Below are 22659 nucleotides of genomic sequence, written 5' to 3'. Positions count from 1 at the left end.
AAATCCAGGGGAAGAGCCAGGAACTGAGCTCAGATCTTTCCAGTCCCAATCTAGTGTCTCAACCACAAGACACTTTTTCCTCTCTTGTTCAAATACAGACCAGGCCAGCAGAGTGATTATCCTTTAGTGACCTACATGAAATGAGTTTGGTGGTCTCAGTCTAGTGCCCAGGAGGTAGAAGTCCACAGCACATGAACAGACCCCAAACTGGCATTCACTATTACCCTTCGCCTCTGGTGAGCCATGAAGACTCACTCCCTGCATCAGCTATTTGCTTTAATTCTCACCCCCACCTGCAACATTCCCTCGAGGTCAAAGCCACCATCCATCACTTCAGCAGGTGAGGATCACACTCAAAGGCCATCCACCAGGTGAGATGGCTGTGGAAGCAGCAGGTTCACCATGGAAACGATGAGCGTGGTTCTCTGGATCTCAAACTGCATCACACAGGTGATCGACCATCACAGTCCCTGTTGATACAGGTGTTGAGCGAACGTGATGCAAGGGGAGGTTAAGTGTCCTGTTCAAGATCACATAGCAAGGCTAAGTTGGAGGCAGGGGTATAACCCAGGTCTCCCTTCTCCCAGTCTGGAATGCTATCCACTGGGCCAAAGCAGCTTTGCATCATCACGATAGTTCCACCCAAATTACACAAGTGATGCTAACAAGCTGGCAGAAGGAATCTTGTCCATTCCACTTGTGGTGAAAGCCCAGGTGGCACGTGTGGCCTATATGCAGACAGGCTTTATGTCAAGGTGACTATATCAGTGGCATTCAATCTGTGGTCCACAGACCCCTGGGGTCCACAGACTATGCCTATGGATTTCCGCACCTCCATTCGAAATTTTTTAGAAGTCTGCAAATGAAAAAAGGTTGAAAACCAATGGACTATATGATGTAAAACCCACCACCTAATAGGAAGTTATATACCAGTATCTCTGACTCTTAGGCAGGCCCTTTGTATGGTTTTCAACTGGACAGCGCTCTTTTTGAATGGTTTGTTCCCCCATACCGGTACTGAGACAAAACCGTACGTGGGCCCACACCACTCCCGGAAGTACCAAATGTCTGGTATTCTGGAAACGTGCGAGTGGTCACCATACTGACCCTATAAGTACCACTGTCAAAACTGTTGAGAAGGGCCAGCAAAAGTTAGTTCCTTATAAAACTGACTGGCCATACACGCCATCCCTTCTCCTTGTCAGCACGAAGAGGGAAGCCGAAGAGATATTTGGACCTAAAGAGAACAGAGAAACCCTACATCAGGGATCAGCAACCTTTGGCACACGGCCATCAGGGAAATCCGCTGGTGGGCCGAGATGGCTTGTTTACCTGCAATGTCTACAGGTTCGGCCAATCACAGCTCTCGTTGGCCGCGGTTCGCCATTCCCGGCCAATGGGGGCTGCGGGAAGTGGTGGCCAGCACATCCCTCGGCCTGCACCACTTCCCGCAGCCCCCATTGGCCTGGAATAGCAAACCGCGGCCAATGGGAGCTATGATCAGCTGAACCTGGGGACACTGTAGGTTTACAAACTGTCCCGGCCCACCAGTGGATTTCCCTGACTGGAAAAGGTTGCCGATCCCTGCGCTACATAAAGAAATGCCACAGGGAAAAACTTAACATCCTCCCTTCTCCATACCAAAACTTCTAGTCATATAGGCCCCATCAGTTACTGCCATTCTTTAGTTACGCTCAAGCATCCAGAAGAGAAGGCAGATCAGGTAGTGATTCAGTACTTCATTTCACATCATGCTGTGCAATGATAAAGGAGCACTGTAAAACTGGAGGCTAGATGGATGGCATTTTATTCAAAGCTACCCAAACAGACCCATCACTAAGCCTCGTAGTGGACTCCCAAGTAAAAAAGGATGAACAGGACTGAAAACAAGCCAGCTGGTATTAGATATGGAGAAGTAAAAAGCAGATAGGCTGTTTAAAAGCTGCAGCATGAATGCTGACTGGAATTCTATTTGAGGAAAACACAGCCCCCGCCACCCAACCAAAACCACTATTATTTTATTTTGATGGTGTCTCCGGGACAAGAACGCAACATTACCAACTCCTTCCCAGGATGCATGACTCAGGATCTCGAAGAGCGCCGCTACCTCCCGGTGTGCGGTCATTTGTTTCGCTGTTAGAGAACATGAAAGCTAAAATGCTTGAAGGAAAAGGACGAAAGGATGTAAAGAGAGCACAGACTACACGCTCAGCTGGTGTAGATCTGGGCAGCTCCACTGGAGATGAAGCAACAGTGGAGAATCTGGCCTTAACGTGCGTGTTTGAGGGAGACAGGAATTTATACCAACCTCAGGAAGCTTCCAGCCAAACCTTTACAAAAATGAAAAGTGCAGTAACAGTGTACCAAGCATAGCACCTCAGCTGCTGCCATGTGCTGAATATGCGCATGAGGATTTCGCAATACTTATTCAAGCGCTCCAGCCCCTGACATACTCAGTCACCTGTTTTCACGCAGGACACTCTCACGGCCAAACTCTTTTTTGCTAATATGACTCAGCAGCAATTCAGGCACAGAGTTTTCTGTGCATTATCTCCCTACGTTACCAGTCAAGTACAAAGACCAGGAAAAAAAGACCCAAGACACCACCACTGGAACCAATCAGGATCAGTGTTGATATAACCCCCACACCACCACCAGGGAATTAAAACAAAGAAGTAGGCTCGAGTGAATTCGTTCCATCCCAATGAATACGTGAGGAGGTCAGGGCTGTGAATGGCAGCCATTTTCCAGGGTGGCGAGAGGATATCTTTACTAGCTTGCCTCTCTTCCTATTCCCAGGCAAACCAACTCCTGAGATGCCCTTTTCAGCCAGAGCAGGTAACAGTGATTACAGCACGTCATTAAGTGTGAAGCACTAACCAACACGACAGCCTACAAAAACCTCAACCTGAAGCACAGCTGAAACTGCTAATATTTTTTCCAGCCTAATTTTTTCCTGATTGCTGTTGGCAGTGGAAGAGGCCTGGATGGCTCAAAAGGGCACTGGGAACATTCTTCTTGCTGTTGCAAAGTCTCGCCTAAGGCGGTTGACAGAGGGAGAGTCAGATTTTCCATACAGAAGCACAACTGTCCCCCCCACTTAGTGGAGAACAGCAGCAGGGATTGGTGGCGGGTTGGTCCATGTCTGGAAAGAACACGTGACGTGTCCGCTTCGGGGAGTTCCTGCCAGCACTGCTCACCAAGGGAAAAGATTCCACCTCTCAACTTTGAGTCGTCTCCAGGCACCTCACAGCTACTTAAATCAAAACGAGATGTAGTGGGCCCATTTTAGGCTGAGATTGTTAATGTTACTGAAGCATCTCCTACAGAAGCATCTCGCAGAAGAATGAAAGTTAGGCCCCTACCCAAAATTAAAAAATAAAAAAAAAAGTCTTTAGCCTTTGATCTTCCCTTTGAAGGTGATGGTGAGACAACCTGAAGTCCTCACATGTCCTTGATCCCTGCCAGTCAGGCTGTATCAGTGCAGCACTAGGACCCTGTGGAGAAAAGTAGAGCCCTTCTGCCAGCTTAACCTCACAGCCATCCTAGGGAGGTGCTACTGTCCCCAACCCAGGTGCCTTAAGGGCTTTGAGCCTGACAAAGGGAACTGGGAGCAAGGACAGGGACCCTGCTGGGACAATGGTAAAAGAGCTAAGCTCAAGAGGAAATTTAGACCGAGATTTTATTGTTATTCCTTAAGAATAATGGGAAAACCTCAGGAAGGAGGTCTGAATTTCAGACCACACTAGCCCAGCACATTTGTGTGCCGGGTTGAGAGCTGGCCAGAAATTTGCAGACTTTTGACGTAGGACAGAATGTAGACAATTACTAGCTAGGCACAGCAGCAATTCACTCAAGCTGTCAGTAGCCCTGGATACTGTTGCCCATACTGTTTTTAGTAACTGGCGCCCAGTCAGTATCGCTTTGGAGTGGTTCCCTTCTTTGCTCTCAGAGACAGAGGGTGAGTTCTGTCCCACTGGGTTTTGCAAGGCTCTGTTTCATCATCCCTCCTGTTTGCTGTGTATTTGATGGGGGAGAGACAGACCCAGTTCAGCCTGAATTGCCATCCATACAATGACTACCTGCAGCGTGGTTGTGCAGTGTCTTTGTTGTCAGGGTGCCTGGCTGAGACTGGAATCTGGTTGAGAACAAAGTATCTGAACTCAATTCAGACAAGACAGAGGTGATAATGACCTGGGGAACAGATGATGTGGGTAAGGTAAGAAGAAATTAGGGCATTTGTCTCCCCCCTTTATTCAACAGATCTGCAGGGTGGGGATGCTTTTGCATTCACAGTTGCTTCTGGAATTGCAGGGGTGATCAGGGGCCAAAACACCTTTCCTCAGTCTCCGACTAGTTAGGCATCCACAGCAATTTGCCTGGGGAGTGAGTCACGCTTTGTGGATTATTGCAATATGAGTCTCCTTAAATACCATTTAGATGTAATAGCTGATACAGAATGCAGTTACCCGCTTGCTTGGAGAAACTAGCCACAGGCAAAATATTCAAATATAGAGAAAGAGAAAATGTGTGTGTGGACGGATGGATGAATACAAGATTGTCTCGACTAAAATGTCATTATAATTATCCTCCTTATACCACCACCACTTAATCCATTGTCCTTGAACCCCAAATGTTATAGAGGATGCAATGTTAGTAGGACAGTCATCGGCAGATATGCACATGTATGCAAACCAGGAAAGGAGCAATATGCCTGAGAAGGGGAAATTAAGTCCAAATCATCAAATCAGAAAGAACTGCTACTTGAATGTGGTGGCACTGTCTGACTCACCAAGGTGTCCTGGGGCAATACTGACTCATGAACCTACCTGAAGACAAGGGTCTGTCTAGACTGAGGATTTACTCTGATTACATCATTGGTATAGTTACTCTAGTGCAACTCCTATTGTAGACAAGCAAAACTGCTATTTTGACTTTACCCCAGTTTCAAACAAGGGTAATTTTCACTGGTGTAAACGGAAACTTTGCCTACCTAGACTAGGGGTTGCACTGGTGCAATTACAGCGCCTGGGCTGTGGCCACCAATGGCTGGAATTGGGGCAAATCCTCAGTGTAGACAAGGCCAAAGAACCATTCCCATATGCCACATACGCAACCCTGGCGATGGCCATGTCATCGATTGCAGCAAATTTAGAAACCCAGCATGGTTTAGTGATTATGGCTCTAGACTGGGACTCAGGACACCGGGGCTCTCTTCCTTGCTCCGACATTGACATGCTCGATGATCTTTAGCACATCTCTTCCTCTCCTCACCCTTGGTCTGTCTCTCCCATTAGACTAAAGTTTTTCAGGGACAAGGACTATATGCTACTCTGCTGAGGGCCAAATCTCAGTTGGGGTCACCACAATACAAACACTACAGAACATTCATAGGAAACACATTCTGAATCAGTACCAATGAACATCTGCTCCAGAAACACAAACATAGGCATTACATTCTTCCTATCAGGGAACAGAACTGTAGCATGTGACCTGCATCTTCCATCAAAACCAAATCTCTCATGAACACTTTACAGACCAGGGAATACTTAATGAAATTATTTAAACCAACAATTTACAATAGAGGAATACAATCAAGAAAACTGTGATCTATTCATGACTGCTCTTATAAAAAGGGTGTAATTCACTGAAATAATCATTTACTACAAATTATTAATCTATCACTAATAATGTCGGCATGCAATTTAATTTTTCCTCCTAATGCTTTGATTCTTAAGTCATAGGCACTCACAAAAACTACTAAATATTATGGTGGCATTGGTAGCAACTCCATAGTTATAAGTTTTGTAGAGAAATAAACTCCTGTTTCACACTTTAATGACTGAATTTAGTCTGAAAACTTGCAAAATGAGTAACCTTTAAGTGCAACCGCAAAGAGCAGCTGTTAAAAAATATTAATAATAGCAGTGCTACACTTCCTCTTTCTACCACTTAAATAACACTGCTGCAAATAAAAACATCTCAAAATGATAAACACCATTACAAACTATTTCCACTTACAAAGCCAAACCATTCCCTCAATTAAGCAACTGTCCAACACCACACGCTTAAAACAACTACAGCTCGCAAACACGCTTTTGGCAACCCAGGGTTGATGAAACATTCCGAACAGTGAGAAAACATCCACTTCTGCCCCGTGCACATGGTCAGAGTGGAAGGCAGCACATTTCGTGTGGCAGGAGGTAGCGTGTGTATCATGGGTGGCAGAGACGGAGAAGGTGACATTATGATTGCAAGGGTTGAGCGAGCCGTTAACTAGCTATTTCTTGGCTTTTTATAGGTGGGGAGGTTATAAAATATTTATCTTTGAGTACTTCTTTTGATTTGGGGGATCAGGGCAATAAGGAGGAGCAAGATCTGATATGCTCATGGGGAGCGGATGATGAACGACCTCAGTGGGTAACATGCAGGTAACTGTAGTCTTCTGTGATGTGGCGTATAAACCCCATATCAATCGAGCCGGGGTTAACAAGAGCCTGAGAGCTGCGTTAGCTCTGCCTTGTTACACCTGCAGGGTGCCTCAGGCTCAGGGAGGAGTTCAAAGGAAGCAATCCAGTCAGTGCAGTTGGGAGTTGTCGTCCCAAGAGAGGTGGATCCGGAGTTTTCTCTCTGTGGGAAGGGCCTGAGAGAAGCCAGGTGGAGGGAGAAGTTAATATGGACACAGGGCGCATCTACACAGCATTTTGGAGTGAACGGGAGTGTCATAAATATAAAGGGAAGGGTAAACACCTTTAAAATCCCTCCTGGCCTTTCACCTGTAAAGGGTTAAGAAGCTAGGCTAACCTCGCTGGCACCTGAGCAAAATGACCAATGAGGAGACAAGATACTTTCAAAGCTGGAGGGGGGGTAGAAACAAAGGTTCTTGCTGTATGTTGCTTTTGCCGGGACCAGAGCAGGAATGCAGGTCAGAACTCCTGTAAAGGGCTAATAAGCAATCTAGTTAGATATGCGTTAGATTCTGTTTTGTTTAAATGGCTGATAAAATAAGTTGTGCTAAATGGAATATGTATATTCCTGTTTTTGTGACTTTTTGTAACTTAAGGTTTTGCCTAGAGGGATTCTCTAGGTTTTGAATATGATTACCTGTAAGGTATTTATCCTCCTGATTTTACAAGAGGTGATTCTTTTACTTTTTCTTCTATTAAAATTCTTCTTTTAAGAACCTGATTGCATTTTCATTGTTCTTAAGATCCAAGGGTTTGGGTCTGTGTTCACCTATGCAAATTGGTGAGGATTTTTATCAAGCCTTCCCCAGGAAAGGGGGTGTAGGGTTTGGGAGGATTTGGGAGGGTAAAGACGTTTCCAAGCGGGCTCGTTCCCTGTTATATATTTGTTAGACGCTTGGTGGTGGCAGCAATAAAGTCCAAGGGCAAAAGGTAAAATAGTTTGTACCTTGGGGAAGTTTTAACCTAAGCTGGTAAAAATAAGTTTAGGGGGTTTTTCATGCAGATCCCCACATCTGTACCCTAGAGTTCAGAGTGGGGAAGGAACCTTGACAGGGAGCAAGCCTCTCAGTCCAGGTTGACAGACTGAGGCTGGCAGGGCTCACACTAGTGCTCTCAAAATAGCTGTGTATGCAGTGATTTGACATAGCGGGTTGGGCTCTAAAGCCGAAAGGAGGGGAGTGGTCTTCAGAGCCCGAGTTCCAGTCTGAGCTGCAACTTCAGGGCGTTGTCTACAGAGTTGTTTTTACAGCACTAGTGCGAACCCTGCTAGCCTGACTCTGTGGATCCATGCTTGGGGGGCTCACCTCAAACCACTTTGTAGGGTTACCGTAAATGCTGGAGCCTGGGGTGAGCAGATTTGGCTTAGTTTGCATTTTCATTTGGCTTACTCCTGGGAGGAGCCCTATGAGACACTGCTCTAGAAAAAGAGTGAGATTGAAGAGGAGCCCAGGAAGGGTGGAAGACATTGTGCTGATTCCTGTTGTTTTGTCAGACATTATTTGTCTGGGACACAGATACCCGTGAAGGTATTGAACTCGAATGTGACCTGGCTGCAGAGCCAAGCCACCGCTGTAGCAGACAACAGAAGAACCGAGCAGGAGAGTGGGGCAGAGCTGATGAAATGCCATGTCACACCATGAGGGGGTGCTGCATTTCCAGAAGTCCACCACCGCTTTGTATGTGGTGGTTTTCTGGTTCACCCCCGCCCCTCAAAAAAGCTCTCTAATATGCCGGGTTTTTTTTTTTTTAAGTTGGCAACTTGAACTACAAATTATTCACATTCCATACGTGAAATGTCTTTTATAGTGGAGCAGTGGAGACAGGCTGCTTAAATGATCAAAGCATCTTTCATAACTGTTTCTGGTATTTGCAAACAGAACCGTTGTACGAACATTTCGGTTGATGGGCTGATCAGGAGAATGACAAAACTGTGAACACACATCCCTCTGCCCCCAGCTTGGAGTAGAAAGCAGCAGGTGCTGCGACTTACCTAGAAACCCCTCTTCATCCACAATGATCGTATAGTCCTCTGGCGTTTCTGTGAGACTGAAGAACTTGCACCTGCACAGGGGAACAGGACAGCAGCTCTATTAGCCAATGGACTGAGTGGAGTTATTTATGTTTGTTTGCAATGATACCCACAAAACTGCCTGCTCTCTTTGTAAGGAGTCAGTGTGCCCAGTCTATAGGGCCAGGGGTTCTATTCCTTGATCTTCCACTTACCTGTCAAGTGAACCATCATCTATCTATCCAAGATATAGCAGCTAAAAAGATCTTCTTTGTCCATTGATCTGACTATGTAACTCCCCTCTTTAAACCCTTCCAATGGCTCCCCCTTGTCCATGGCATCGTGTTCAAAATTTCTTGTTCTAGCCTTCACGGTTCTACATCCTGAAATGGACCTTTGAACCCCTCCACTCTGCTCCCATCTCGAGCCCTTTTCCACATTGCCCCATGCAGAATGCCCTCCCAATCCCATCTGCCAAGCCACTTTCCTTTCCCTCATTCCAGGACCTCCTGTCGACGTGCTCTTCATCTATGATTCTCAGCACAACTAAGTCAATAACAGCAGCATTAAATCAAATAAAAGGACACAAATCCAAGACATTTCGTCCTCTGAATCACCCAGTGCATTCTATCTTCTCTGTGCCTCTCTTTTGACACTGCGAGCCATCTAGGGCACAGCCTCTCTATTTTGCGCAGCACCAAACACATTGTCATCCCTAGCATAGTATATTAACTGACAGAACTTTAGGGTCTGCCATTCTGGATACATAAATGAAAAACAATTCAGCATGTGCAATGAGATCACTCTCCCTCTCTCACACACACACACACAACGGTCTCCAGACTCAAGGAGTTAATCCAGACATTATCTGATTGCTTCCCAGCAATGGCAGAAACACTTCATATTGCGCTGCATTATTCAGATATGGGCCCACCTCCCACAGGAATCACAGTGTGGAGCAGCAGTACCATTCTCTCTCGCTGCACTGTCACTCATAAGGTCAGAAGGGACCATCGTAATCATCTACTCTGACCTCCGGCACATTGCAAGCCACAGAACCTAACCCACGCACTCCTGAAATAGGCCCCTAACCTCTGGCTGAGTTACGACGTCCTCAAATCATGGGTTAAAGACTTCAAGTTACAGAGAATTCACCATTTACACTAGTTTAAACCTGCAAGTGACCAGTGCCCTATGCTGCAGAGGAAGGTGAAAAAACCCAAGGGTCTCTGCCAATCTGTCCCAGGGAAAAATTCCTTCTGACCCCAAATATAGGGGGAATTATTGGTCCGTATTTTAAATGGAAATAAAAAACATTTTTCAACCCGCTGTACAATATGAAAAACTGTCCCAGTATTTTCACAGACTTCGATATTGCCAGGTATGAATATTTGTGAACACACCCAGTAATCAAAAATACTGCATATTTTGAGTAATTTTAATTTCTCATGGAATATTCTGTACAGCCTTAACAAAAACTAGAGTGCTGGTTTTGCTAAGTTTCGCAAATACAGTGCCAGATTCTGATGTCAGTAACACTAGTGTATACCTCAAGTAACTCCTTTGCTTTCACTGTCCACTGAAATCAGTAGTTAATCCAGTTTTAGGATGGCATAAATAGAGATCAAAATCTAGACCAATGTTTTAGTTTGAAATGTCCCAAATTATATTTTTTCAAGTAGATTTTACACATCATAATCTTAAGTAATTTAGGCATAATATACATATACTACATACAAAAAATAAAACATTGTTTAGGTTGCAAAGTTAAATACTCAAAAGCTAGGAAATGCTAGATTTAAGATTGACCATGTTCATTAAGTTTGGCCAAGTTATTTCTACCCCCCTTAGTCATCCAACATCTGCACTGGAAAAGGCGTGACCCTTTGGGAAAAAAAGTATGTGATCATGTAATTAATGACTGTGTTGTAGTACATAGGCAGAAGGTGACAGAGTTAAGGATGCACAAGCAACCTTAAATCTGGCATTTTCTAAATTCCACGTGCTTGACCTCTAGTCATTCAATAATGTTCTTTTAACATAGTTTTTAGTATGTAATTTCCTAGGGGAAAGGTACAAATTTTTTTCTTACGTAGAACCATATCATGCTGCACCATCATAAGCAAAGATCTGAACCATGAATCTTCAGCACAGATTTCTACCACTTGAACTACAGAACTACATTAGCTGTCAGACAAAACACTCTTATCCCGGATAGGGATGTGTTGCTAAGTGGTCAGGGGGAGCTAGGCCCAACTACTCTCTCCCCACTTCCCTATGTGGTGCTCCCAGATGGAGGGATGGGTCACTGAAGGCATGTGCTGGTTTTGGTTTAGGGTAACCTGGCCCAGGTTTTCCCATGCAACAGCTGCTCTGGCAGTTCCTGGACATTTCCAGTGCAGCATCTGCAGCTGCTGCTTTGGATGGCGGCGGCAGCAGGTGTCCAGCCTTAGAATGTTCATGGTCAGTTATTATTCTGACAGGCTGCCAAAAAGTTTCCTAAGAAATGCAAGCAACTGAAAGGAAATGGTGATTTTCAAAAGTTTATTGCTCAGCAAAACTTGAAAGGAATTACGAGGGACAAAGAAAAGGCACTTCTCTAGCCCCAGGGCTTTCCTCTGCCAAATTTCAAAGGTCTATCTACTGCAACAATGGAGGTGATAGAATGTTTAATAAAAAAAGAGTAATGTTTTATAAATGGAAAGTGTTAGCCTAACTATAGGTGCTGTTAACGGCTTCCCCTATAATTAGTAATCCTGAACGTATAAGGCCTCGTGCTCTCCTTTGTATCACCCCAGACTAGATTTATTGCCCTAAGGGAAAGAGTTGTCCCACAACATTGGATATCTATGAATTATCATCTCACAAGGATTTTTTATCTTGCTTATAAAGGAAACTTTTGATTTCTGGCAAAGCAAATTTATTACCATCCATAAAACAAGTTACAATGCATTATGACACCACCTAGCAAAACCAGAAAGAGTATATGCACACTCAAAGTACTATATATAAGAACACATGCATCCATTTTGCAGGTCAAGAACGTTCTTGTTGGAGTCAGTTTACAACAACTTGGGTTTATAGTTTTTTTTTTTTTAAAATTCATTCATACAGTACTTCACATCTAAAGCTTAAATAAATGTTCTGCTTATATTCACTGTATCAATTTGATATGGATAAAATGTGTGGAACACCTGATTTGGAGATCAGTTTTCTGTTTATCGACAGGATGGAGGTAACATAGGCAGAGAACAAACTTCCCTCACCTTCCCCCCGGTCTGTGTGACTCAACCATGATCTGGAGGAAAAGACCTGGGATGAGAAGATACTAATTCAGTTTCCATTTTCTATTTACTCCTTCACAGAGATTGCCAACTGGTGTCAATTGCAATATGGCCATCTTCCTGACTGGACTGACACCAAATCAAGAGAAGAATTTGGTGGCCACTGAAGTAAGGCCACAGGTGACTAAACGACAACATATCTGCACGTGTCTATTCAGATCAGACCAATTTTTCTTTGTTTTGGTTCCATCTCTATTAATGATATGCTCCCAGTGCTACCATGCCCTATATCTGTGATATCAATACTTGTCATTACTATTTGAGTCATTCCAGTCTCTTGGTGACTTCTTGGCAGAAGGCAATACAGGGTGATGAGACTCTGAGACAAAAGGAGAATGAGGTAGGGGAGGAGGGGGAAGAGGGAGGAAGGGAAGAAAAAGGAAAGAGCCATAGAAGCAAACAAGTAACGTTAAGTGAAAATAAAGTCTGTTCCAAGAAAAGTTCAAATTCCAAACTTTCTTAGAGATTCTCTACATGGTGCTTTAGCCTGCACCAGAAGGGTATAAATTTTAGCCATGCCAGCATGTCACATGCTAACTAGCCTGCATGGACCCTGCTGGCACATTCTAAAAGTTCTCTAGTGCACGTTAACATAGTCCTGTTACAAGCAGTACCACATTAACTAGGGAACTTTCAGTGAGTGTCTTCAGGGTCCACACAGGCCAGTTCTACATGTTAGTGCGGATTAAGATTTGCTGGTGCTTTGCTACCCCACAGGCCTCCTGGACATGTACATGTTGAATACATAGAAGAGACAGTCGTAAGGCAGGAAAAGTTTCACACACAGTGGAAGTGCTTTCTGGGGGAGTTTTGCTCTTGAGTTCATAGAATATCAGGGTTGGAAGGGACCTCAGGAGGTCATCTAGTCCAACCTCTTGCTCAAAGCAGGACCAATTCCCAATTTTAGCCCCACATCCCTAAATGGCCCCCTTTATTGTTAGTTTTTTAATTCAGAAATCCAAGTTGCCCAGATGTAACACACACGAGCGGGATCCAGGATTAGGACAGAGTTGACTTCCTCTCCAGACTAAGCCATATGGCATTTTATTAACAGATCAGCCTCTGCAAAGGAGGTTGAACTCACAGTCCTGGGTTTAGCAGGCCAGTGCTCAAACCACTGAGCCATCCCTCCCCCCTAAGTTCTCTCTAATGCAAACACACAAATATTGACTGCTCCACCAGAAATTGAACAGACACATGGCAGATGCCATTTTTTTGACACGTTTAAATAAAGTGATGATATTGAAAGAACAGGTCTAGCTGAAACCTGAACATTACCGGCCCTTACATCGTTCATCCTGTGGGTCACAATCTGATGTTTCCATATACCATATCCTAAACCCAACCCGCACCTCACAGCAAAGCCTCAAAGGGTCAGCAGCATACAGCAGTTACAATTAAAACATGTATCTTTTTTTACTCCTATTGAAGATATTACTAGTCTTGTGGTGTACAGTGCACATTCATGAAGCTCAAGCCTTGATACCTTCTCCGCTGGTACAAAGGGAAAAGGAAACTTTTGAATTGCAAACTCTGCATGATAAATATTACACAGAGAAAACTTTTACCATCACAGTGGCAAAAGAAACCCAAAAGCTCTGCTTTAAATTAGATACTCTACAATTAGGATCTACATTAATTTTGAGTGTTATGTAAGCATTTTTACCCCTCAGAAGTCTCAGCTGACTGACTTTAATTCATTTTGAGGCTCATCAGTGAAACAATGGACCCCTACACTGGATTCCACTCCTGCACAGTGACACATGCCGTGTTGTATATCATACATCCTCCACCCAATGTATACTGATAATCTTTCTTTCACCTTATACCAGTTCAGGAAGAACTGAAGAATAGCAGCATCCCTAAACATCACACTGAAGCCAACCAAGGAGAGGAAGTTACTCTTCATGGGCTGGAGTATCTCAGGCAATCAGTATCTCTAAGTGAGTGTGGAGAGAACACATTTAAGAGGGAATATTTTTAGTACACTAATAACCAAACCATATATAGATTCTTCTGGATTTTTGCCTTCTTCATGTTTCAGCACATTTCCACTTCAGCACTGTTTCTGGCTCTGACTGCCTGACAACAAATGTCTTTTTCCAGCAATACAGTAAATGTAGACCCATCTATTCTTAGGTTACATCACTGAATCTGTCCAACTTACTGTGTGTGGAAGCAGAAGCAATACTGAAGCTTTAGGAAGGCGCACCTAGGGGCACAGCAGCATAATTTTGGTTCTCAAGCAGCACTTAGCCTTTGTGGAGGGAAAGAAAACCAAACCAAGCATTCATGTTTATTGTCAGCCTTACTAACAGGTCTGTACTGGGAGCCTTCGTTTTGGGAGGTGTCCCCAAGATACTTGCTCTCCAGGCCTGCCCAGATCCAAAAGCGAGTAAGAAAGACTTGGCCAGTAGGATGAAACCTGGAATTAGAACACGACCAAAGTCCGCTGAGTTCTATATGACATCAATGGTCTTTGCGTCAGGCCCGCCTAGGGGCACTGCTTTGGAAGCAGTGGGGCAGTCAAAAGATAAGTACAGAAGATGGCTGTAAGAGGAAGACATAAGTCCAGCCTTCTTGACTGGAAAGAAATGATGCTGCACATTTGTTGTCCGGGAAGAGCGAGATGGGGAGTAAAGCAGGTCTGTGGAAAACAGCATTCACAGGATTAAGTGAGCGGCCAGCATCTCCACATATCAAAGACAGCAGACACGGGCGTGGCAGATCTGAATGGGAATGGAAGAGCAAGCAAGCAAGATCTGAGATGAACAAAGTGTTGTTTGTAGCAACTTCCAGTCTGTCTTCACGTATTCGCAACAGGGGATTTATAGGCATCTGTCTTTACATTATGATAAGACTACATCTTTTCCTGCAGGAAGAGAGTCTCATGCTAACCCTCTTGGCAATCACAAGCTTTTCACTGCTTTTAAAATAATGACAAGACGTGGATTCTAGCATGACATAATGTGAAACTTATTTAGAGCAGCAAAGAACACTTATGCTGTTAATACATTTTGACACATTTGTGTAACATGTTAAGTACTTTATACCATCTAATTACTATACTGTACAGTCAATGAAAATTGCAAAGAGCGAATTGATTAGCAGTCTCTAAATGCCATCTTTATTTGCTAGTCAAAACACTTAAGCTGCTTCGCTGGCGAGAGTAACAAAGAAAATGTGCAGCTCAACTAACTCCAGAGGCAAAAGAGGACCCTTCATGGAGGTATCAGTGGGAGCACACTCAGTTTGGGGGCCTAAAGGTTGCACCTTCACATCTCACCAGGTGTAGTTACTGATCCCCCAAACTCACGCTGCTGTGCGGTACCAGAAGGCTGCTACTCTGTTAAAAGGACCATCCATCAAAAGAAACACTGCATCAAATTCCCTTCTACAGTCCCCGTTGGCTGTCCAAGTGAAAATTAAAGATCTCATGGCACACCTAGGAAACGGTTGGAGAGGAGGGGCAGACTCTATGTTCTGGTTACAAGTCCCTCTCACATCCAAGGCTGTGGGAGGGCAGTTGCTGAACCTAAAACGGCTGCAACGTTTGCCGAGAGAGTCACTGCGATGACAGTAGCAAATTCATGACAAAAATTTCAACTTTTTTCCTAATGAATGGACAACACTACTACTAGTTATTTTCTGACATATCAAAGCAGGAATTTTAAAACAGGAATTAATTCAGTGAAGTTGCATAGTCTATTATGCAGGAGGCCAGGCTAGATGAACATAAGGGTCCCTTCTGACCTTAAAATCTAAGAATCTAGTAACAGATGCTCTTAAAGCACAGAAGTCAATGAGAACAACTGAGCTGGGACCGTCTCTTTGTACAGCACCTAGTGCAACGGGGTCCACGACTAAGGCCCCTAGGCACTAGAGTAATACAAATAAGAACAACTGATTGGAGGAATCAACACACAGCTCCAGTAATTCATGCCTGCAGATGGGGAAATATCTAAACCTTCACATAGGCTCCCACGTTACTGACAGCAGAGCAATAGGAATAGGACCTACATCACTGAGGCAGTGGAAACCTTAAGGGCAAATACAAAAAAAAAAAAAAAGTTTGTATTACAATGTACAAAGCCTCGAAAGAAAGATGGATAAAACAGAAAAGATATTGATCTCATTTGTGAAGAGAGACCCTACTAACCTACCAAACATGCAAATGTTTTAAAATGTCAACCTGGCTTGGACCCTAGTTAGTGTCACTAGATTAATATCAACCCTGGTTCAAGTCTCCAAGAAAACAATCCCATCTGATATGGACCACGCAAGCCCAGCCAAATCAAAAGAAATACTTATGCAAATGAAAGATTAAAGGTAGCTTGAAATGATTATGACAGGTAACTCTGATAAAATTTCCTTTTTTTTATTTTGTAGCCAGACATAGTCAACCTAGACTTCCCAAGTTGGATGAGCACAACCTACAATGGTGGAAGAGTTCAACACCTATCTTGCAACATAACTACCAAACAATCTTCTCTTGGTCTTAACAATATGCTTATTTAGTTTAAGGCATGACACTGGTAAAGTCCAAATTATGGTGTTTTTGCCTCTCAAAGCAGAAGATCTGTTGTGTTGCTATTTTCCATTTCTTTGCCCCTGATGTGAAGCCAACAACGTGATCTTTTTTTCACTCACCACACCAGATTTTTTTTTACACATATCCAATAAAAGCAATTAGCAGGGAGAGTCTGAACATGCCACTCTGGCTTTTACCAGCTTCCTCCATCTTCCCTTCTGCCAGAAAATCTACCTCTCCTAAAATCAGTTGGGGGATGGGGCGGAATATTCTTGCTATCTTTGAGAGGAGAAATTGGAAGCCAAATTGAAGTCAAGTGCTAGCAAATATCTAGGAAATGAATACATTAAGTGAAAAAATAAACGTTCAGCATGCTCTGAGGTGAAACACAATATAAAGCTCACCTATTAAAGGAAAGGCATTTGCTAATCCCTGGAGCATCATAATGCTGTATATACGAAGAACTTTAATTACACACAAAGAAAGGATGAGTGGTCTAAGGGTCCACCAGCGCTGGCTTCCTTAATTTTAAAGAAATCCATTATGCACGATATGAGCAAAAAGAAGTCTCCCACCACCACATGCCTGCCTACAGGCAAAATACCTGAAGTACTTACCGTGGGACACTGCACGGAACTTACATGCATTGCATCCTTAGGTGTTAACTGCATTCATCTCGCATTTGTCCATAGAATACTGAAGGAGTTAAATGTACACAATTTCCCATGTAGTAAATGAAAACAATGCATTAAGTGGTGGTGTCTGGTTAGGCATGGACATGCTGGAGGCAACACATCTTCTTTATCCATGTCTTGTCATGCAATAGAATGTATTGATCTGAAAAGTTTTCTCTACTGTTCCCCCCATCACATACACTATTTCACATAAGCTCTGCTATGTGGTTTCTGCTGGGAACACCACCACTTACCACCCAGACTAGATCTACTAAAGATGGGCTAGAATCAAAACTCTACATCTGAACTTCATGGATCAGGCACTTCTCCATTGTTTCTTAGGGCGAGTTGCTTGGCAGCCCTCTTCAACACTGTATGAGACAGACCACAGTAGTGCAGCCATGTCACTCCTGTGGTCTCATTTGCTATTCAGAGTCTGATTCTCAAGGGTAGTCTTCCAGTCAATAGGAGTCAAAGGTTCCCTCTACGGGTACAGAAAATACAGCTGGGTGAAATGTTGGCCTATCAAAGTTTATTTCTGAGAACAAAAATGTTTGTATTTTAAATTAAAATGTAGTTGAAACAAAATAAATTTTCATTTCAACTGACTCAAAATGAAGTAAAAATTTTGGGAAGGAAGGGAGGTTTCTCCCTTCCCAGCTTTGCCAGGGATGGGGTGGGAGGACAGAGAGTGAGGAAAAAGGAGAGAACAAAACCCCACTAAGCCAAAATCAGAAAAAAAATTATTACATTTGAAACATTTTTTGTTATTGTTTTGAATTGAAATAACATTTTTCACTTAACCCAAAAATGTCTGGGAATATTTTTCTATTTCTTTCAAAAATGCTCATGGAAGATACTTATTGTTTTTCAGCCAGCTCTAATTAGAAACACTCAGGACTTTGGAGGATCAACTAACCCGAGGGAGAAGCCTCAATGCTTAATCCCCCATTGTTCAGAAATTCATGTTCATCTCAGTTGTAACCTACAACAGGAAAACATTGCAGAGATCATGTGTTAGAATCTCATACAGAAGTGAGTTCTTCCACCCGTTGTAAAGCAAGAATTACCAAAACAACATATTGCATTTGGGTAAGAATTTGCTCAAGATGTAGGGAGGTCACAGAGTCTGTTTCTATCCTCATTTAGGACCATGAAAGCAGCACTCTTGAGTTCACAATGATTATATCAGTGACTTTCATATAAATTCAATCAATGTCCAGGTTTTCCAAACCGCTAGTACCTGCTAAGGTTAACCTGGAATCAAGAAGTTATCTTGCTGGCTTACATGTCACCAAAACCAATGATTCTGCAGCTGGACTGAGTTTAACAATTCTGTTGATGCTTTGAGAGCCATGAGAGAGCCCAGGGGCGCTGTCCCATGCATTTGGGAACCGCACTGCTAAGACAAGTGAAAACGGACACAAACTCACTTTGCCACTAACACAATACACCGGGGGAGGGCAGATTTGTTGAGTAAGGTACACTTTCCTGACCACACTTTGAATGTACCAGTTTCATTAGGAGTAAACAACTTTAGAGTATAAATCTGAGCGGGGTTGCTTGGGATAGCAGAGGTTCCATCCAGTTGGTGGCAATGTTTATCCTGTGGGGGCCCCCCACAAAGCTCAATTCTGGGTCCCCCTAACTGTGCGGAGAACACCATTTTGATCTACAATATTGAGTCCTCCATGCGGCGTGACCTCGCATGTACAGCGGATGTGAGGTCATGCCACATGGAGGACGTCATTTTGTAGCGCAAGGGTAGGGCATGTTCCAGCTCCACTACACCATGTCACCATATCAGGGGGCCCCCCTTGCAGGCTTGGGGCTCCCTTCGACAGCACAGGTTGCAGGTGCTCAGTGCTTCCAAGTCTATGTCCTAGGTTGCTGTTAATACAACCAACCACTTTCTTTAGTGTGTGTTTAAAAGCAGATTGCTGAATGCTCCAAAGGCAGGGAATACAAAATGGAAGAGAATTACAAAGCCATTCATCTTCCACTGGCCCCACAAGCTTCAAGAGCTACTACATGCTGAAAGACATTAGTGTCTTTTGTGGTGGTTCTGCAGTAATTTTAGACTCACTTCATCAAGCCGATGAGTGAGCAAAAAACTAAATGAACCATACAGCTAAGGCCACTAGACTATATGGGGAGTACGTGATTGAATGTTTGAAGGCAAACAGGGAATCCTGAGGGTAAATAATAAACTCTCCCTTCTACTCCACAGCTTGATTTCTTATTTTGGTCACAATACACATTTGGCACCTCTGAGTTTTGTGGGGGGAATAATTGTTAGTTGAGCTCCTAACTGCCGAGAAATCAAAGTCTGTGGAGAGCTCTGATTAAAGGAGAAAGCGTACAAGCCTCTCTCACACCTCTGGATTTCTTGGTTCAATCAGCGCACAATACAAAACCACAGCACACAAGCAGATATGATTGGCAGCTGCTGCAGAGGGGAAGCCTAGCTCGGGAAAATTAAGGACAGCTTTAGGTCTTGATTGAGGTGAATTAGCAAAGTAGGCAGGGGAAGCTTACATAGTTAACTTGCTAGTTAAAGCTAGGCAATATGGGATAAGACTCTTGCCTTCAAGAACACTGGAACATGTGCCTCTCTCTCTATGCATTTTCCCTTAAAAATCAGTTCATCTGTTTTGAGTCAATGTTGCCCAAGTAATTTCCCTCAACACACAGACTGGGGAAGAAAAAAGACAAGAAAAAGAAATCAGTAAAGGCACCTCTCACATCTGCCCCAACCTTAGCTCACATTCCTTAGCATCCTGATGGTAACACAGAGATCCATTCATGGCCCCCTCAGCTCCACAACCAACTCCCTCTCAATGCCAGCATACAACTATCCACAACCAACACATTGTTTTCTCAGGATCTCCTACAAACACACAACCTTATCTCCAGGAACAGGGTATGTTACAGAGACACACCTTTCACTTGGAAAGGATACAATGCACTATTCTACCTAACATCACGGTCAGAGTCGGCGGAGTGCGATTTTTGAGGAATTAGAGATGTAGGCTGTAGAGGGAAGAAAGGAGACACTGAAGAGGAGTTTGTTGCGGAGATAAGAAGTTTCCCCATTTCTCTCACTGCCCAGTCTGTGACAGTTGCTATTAAGAGCTGTGAGGTGGCAGAGAGAGGCAAAGTTACCTGATCACTGGAACAGGTAGCTCTACTACGGAGAAGGCACATTGTCTATCTGGCACGACTCCTAAGACTCCCACTGAAATGTTGTATCATTTCAGCATGTCTGTACGGTCTGTTCTGATGGAAGCATTTTTGCCATTCTGGTCCTACTGAGCGGATGCTAGACTGTTTCCATTGTATCGCTCTGCATTAAGACAACCTTCAAAAGGAAGAAAAGAAAAGCTTAAAGCTGTCTAGCCTCAGTTAAGTATTTAGCAAACATGCCATCCAAAGCCACCAGAGTTGACACAGGCACATTTGGCTGAAGCAGTCCCAGCAACTGGCCCAGATACGGAATATGGGATTATGTCCTGGGAGCCCTGCAATTTGTGCAGGCGCTGTTCTACGCACACAGTTCATCTTGTGCTTTGTAACAAACCCTACATATGAAAGGGAGTTCTCCCAATATCGGGAAACTTCTGGAGCTTTTCCTTCTCTGCCAAACAAAGGACATGTGGCTGTGTAGAATGAACTGGTCTTAAAATTAGAGTTTGTTCAGGGCCCTGCATATGATGCATAACAATGCTAACCATGGTAGGCCCAAGAAGCCAACTTGGAGTCTTAAGAACACTCTCCGTATCTCTTTGTATTTTGCCAACTGCTAAGCACAAATCAGGAACACTATTGTTGAGCTGCCTCCAGAAGAAAACTCCCCTGGCTTATCTACATTGCATTTGCTACTTAGGCAGCTTTGCTTCACTTTCACACTCCTGAAGCTAAGGCAAAAAATGAAGTGAACTGAAAGCCAAGCAGTTTAGCAAACCCCGTCATCATCAATTCACCTGTCTCTCCGGGTCAATGGGAAGCATAAGGGAAACCTCGACAGATTTGTGTTTGCCAAAGTTACAGGCTCTGAGGGAACGGAACGTGCTTATACTAATTTCAGCTTTTGGACAACACCGGGCTATAGAGCTATATATTCTGTGGAGGCTGAGCAGAGCACAAAAGGCAGGTTTTTATTCTGAGCTTTCCAACAGTTGGTGGAATTATCCACTGTTGCCACATTAGATAGACTTGGATGAGGTGTTACCGTAACTCAATTTACAAAGGTTTCAGAGTAGCAGCCGTGTTAGTCTGTATCCGCAAAAAGAAAAGGAGGACTTGTGGCACCTTAGAGACTAACCAATTTATCTGAGCCCTAGCTGTAGCTCACGAAAGCTTATGCTCAAATAAATTGGTTAGTCTCTAAGGTGCCACAAGTACTCCTTTTCTTTTTTCAATTTACAAAATGCACCTTCAGAGAGAGAGAGAGAGAGAGAGAGAGAGAGAGAGAGCGCGAGCATGAGAGAGCAAGAGCGCAATACTAATATAAACTTAAACCAATATAAAAATTAAGTTTGAAGCACACACAGCAAATATATCAGATTTTGTGAAAGAACAATCCGAGGTATTTTTAAATGTGGTTTCATGAGCCATTTCACAGGCAGCCCTGAAAGGCTGTCTGATCGCAGAACACAACACTTGTGTTACAGTTTGCTCCGATTCCCATCACAAAACACTTCCCTAACAAAACAAAACACAACAAATCTGAAACGACCTTTCGCCACCATAAATGAGTAAAGGGCACAAGCAACTGGTGACTTCTTTTACAGAATTGTGCCTTTAACATGAGCCCCGGAAACAATACTACTAGCATGTTTCTGAATTATACGAAATGTGAGTTACGCTCCTCCTATCATTCTATCTTAACCTTTTGCTCAAGAGCACCCTCCACACCTTATGTAAACTGCTGCCATAGTTGCTACCGGTCAGTTTTTTGCAGAGCTGGTTAAGAAACGTCAACAAGTTTTGTAATCCAGCGCGACACTACTGGGACATTACAGCTGTGTATTCACCTTAAAATGAAATACCTGGCACTGCACACTGCCACACCAAAACCCAATCAGAGCAACTAACTGCTCAGTTTCTAAGTTAGAAGATCCACACTACAATTCAAAATACTGGACCTACAGCTTTCCCTATAGCAGCAGACATGTCTCACCCGCTGCGAACATCCATTCTGTCCCACTGACGTTACAACATTGGTAGCCTGAAGGCAGACAGGCCATGGATGTATTAACCACCATATCAGCTAGACTTGCTCCAAGCACATATACGTATATACCTTCATTTATCTACTTCTCTACCTATACCTGTACACGTACACACCTAGAGACTTTTCAAGAAACAAGCAATCAGGGAAGGGGGGAGACTTTCAATAAAAACTAAACAGTATTGCACATTAAATGCCCTCTCCACCTGCTGATGCAAACGGTAAATACGGACTCTAGGACCGGACACCTAAGTCCTTTAGGTCCCTCTTAAAGCCACAGCCCTAGACCCTCATTTGTCCAATACCCGCACTCTGGGCTGAACTTCCCCAACTGACATGACTGCCACAGGCTCAGTGCTGAACTCCCACTCACTTCTATGGCCATGAGGTCACATGCACCTT

At 43.7% G+C, this 22659-nt stretch overlaps 1 protein-coding gene across 1 annotated transcript in view; it reads right to left on the bottom strand.

Annotated features, from left to right (window-relative positions):
• Nucleotides 1-22659, bottom strand: part of CASTOR2 (cytosolic arginine sensor for mTORC1 subunit 2) — a 167406-nt gene that overhangs the window by 75853 nt on the left and 68894 nt on the right. Inside the window, exon 2 of the mRNA XM_077836946.1 lies at nucleotides 8458-8528. Coding sequence (XP_077693072.1) covers nucleotides 8458-8528 — 71 coding nt within the window. The remainder of the gene's footprint in view (nucleotides 1-8457; nucleotides 8529-22659) is intronic.

This window comes from Eretmochelys imbricata, chromosome 17, assembly GCF_965152235.1.
Source record: "Eretmochelys imbricata isolate rEreImb1 chromosome 17, rEreImb1.hap1, whole genome shotgun sequence".
Classification (NCBI taxonomy): domain Eukaryota; kingdom Metazoa; phylum Chordata; order Testudines; family Cheloniidae; genus Eretmochelys; species Eretmochelys imbricata.
This window is presented reverse-complemented; position numbering and strand designations above follow the sequence as displayed.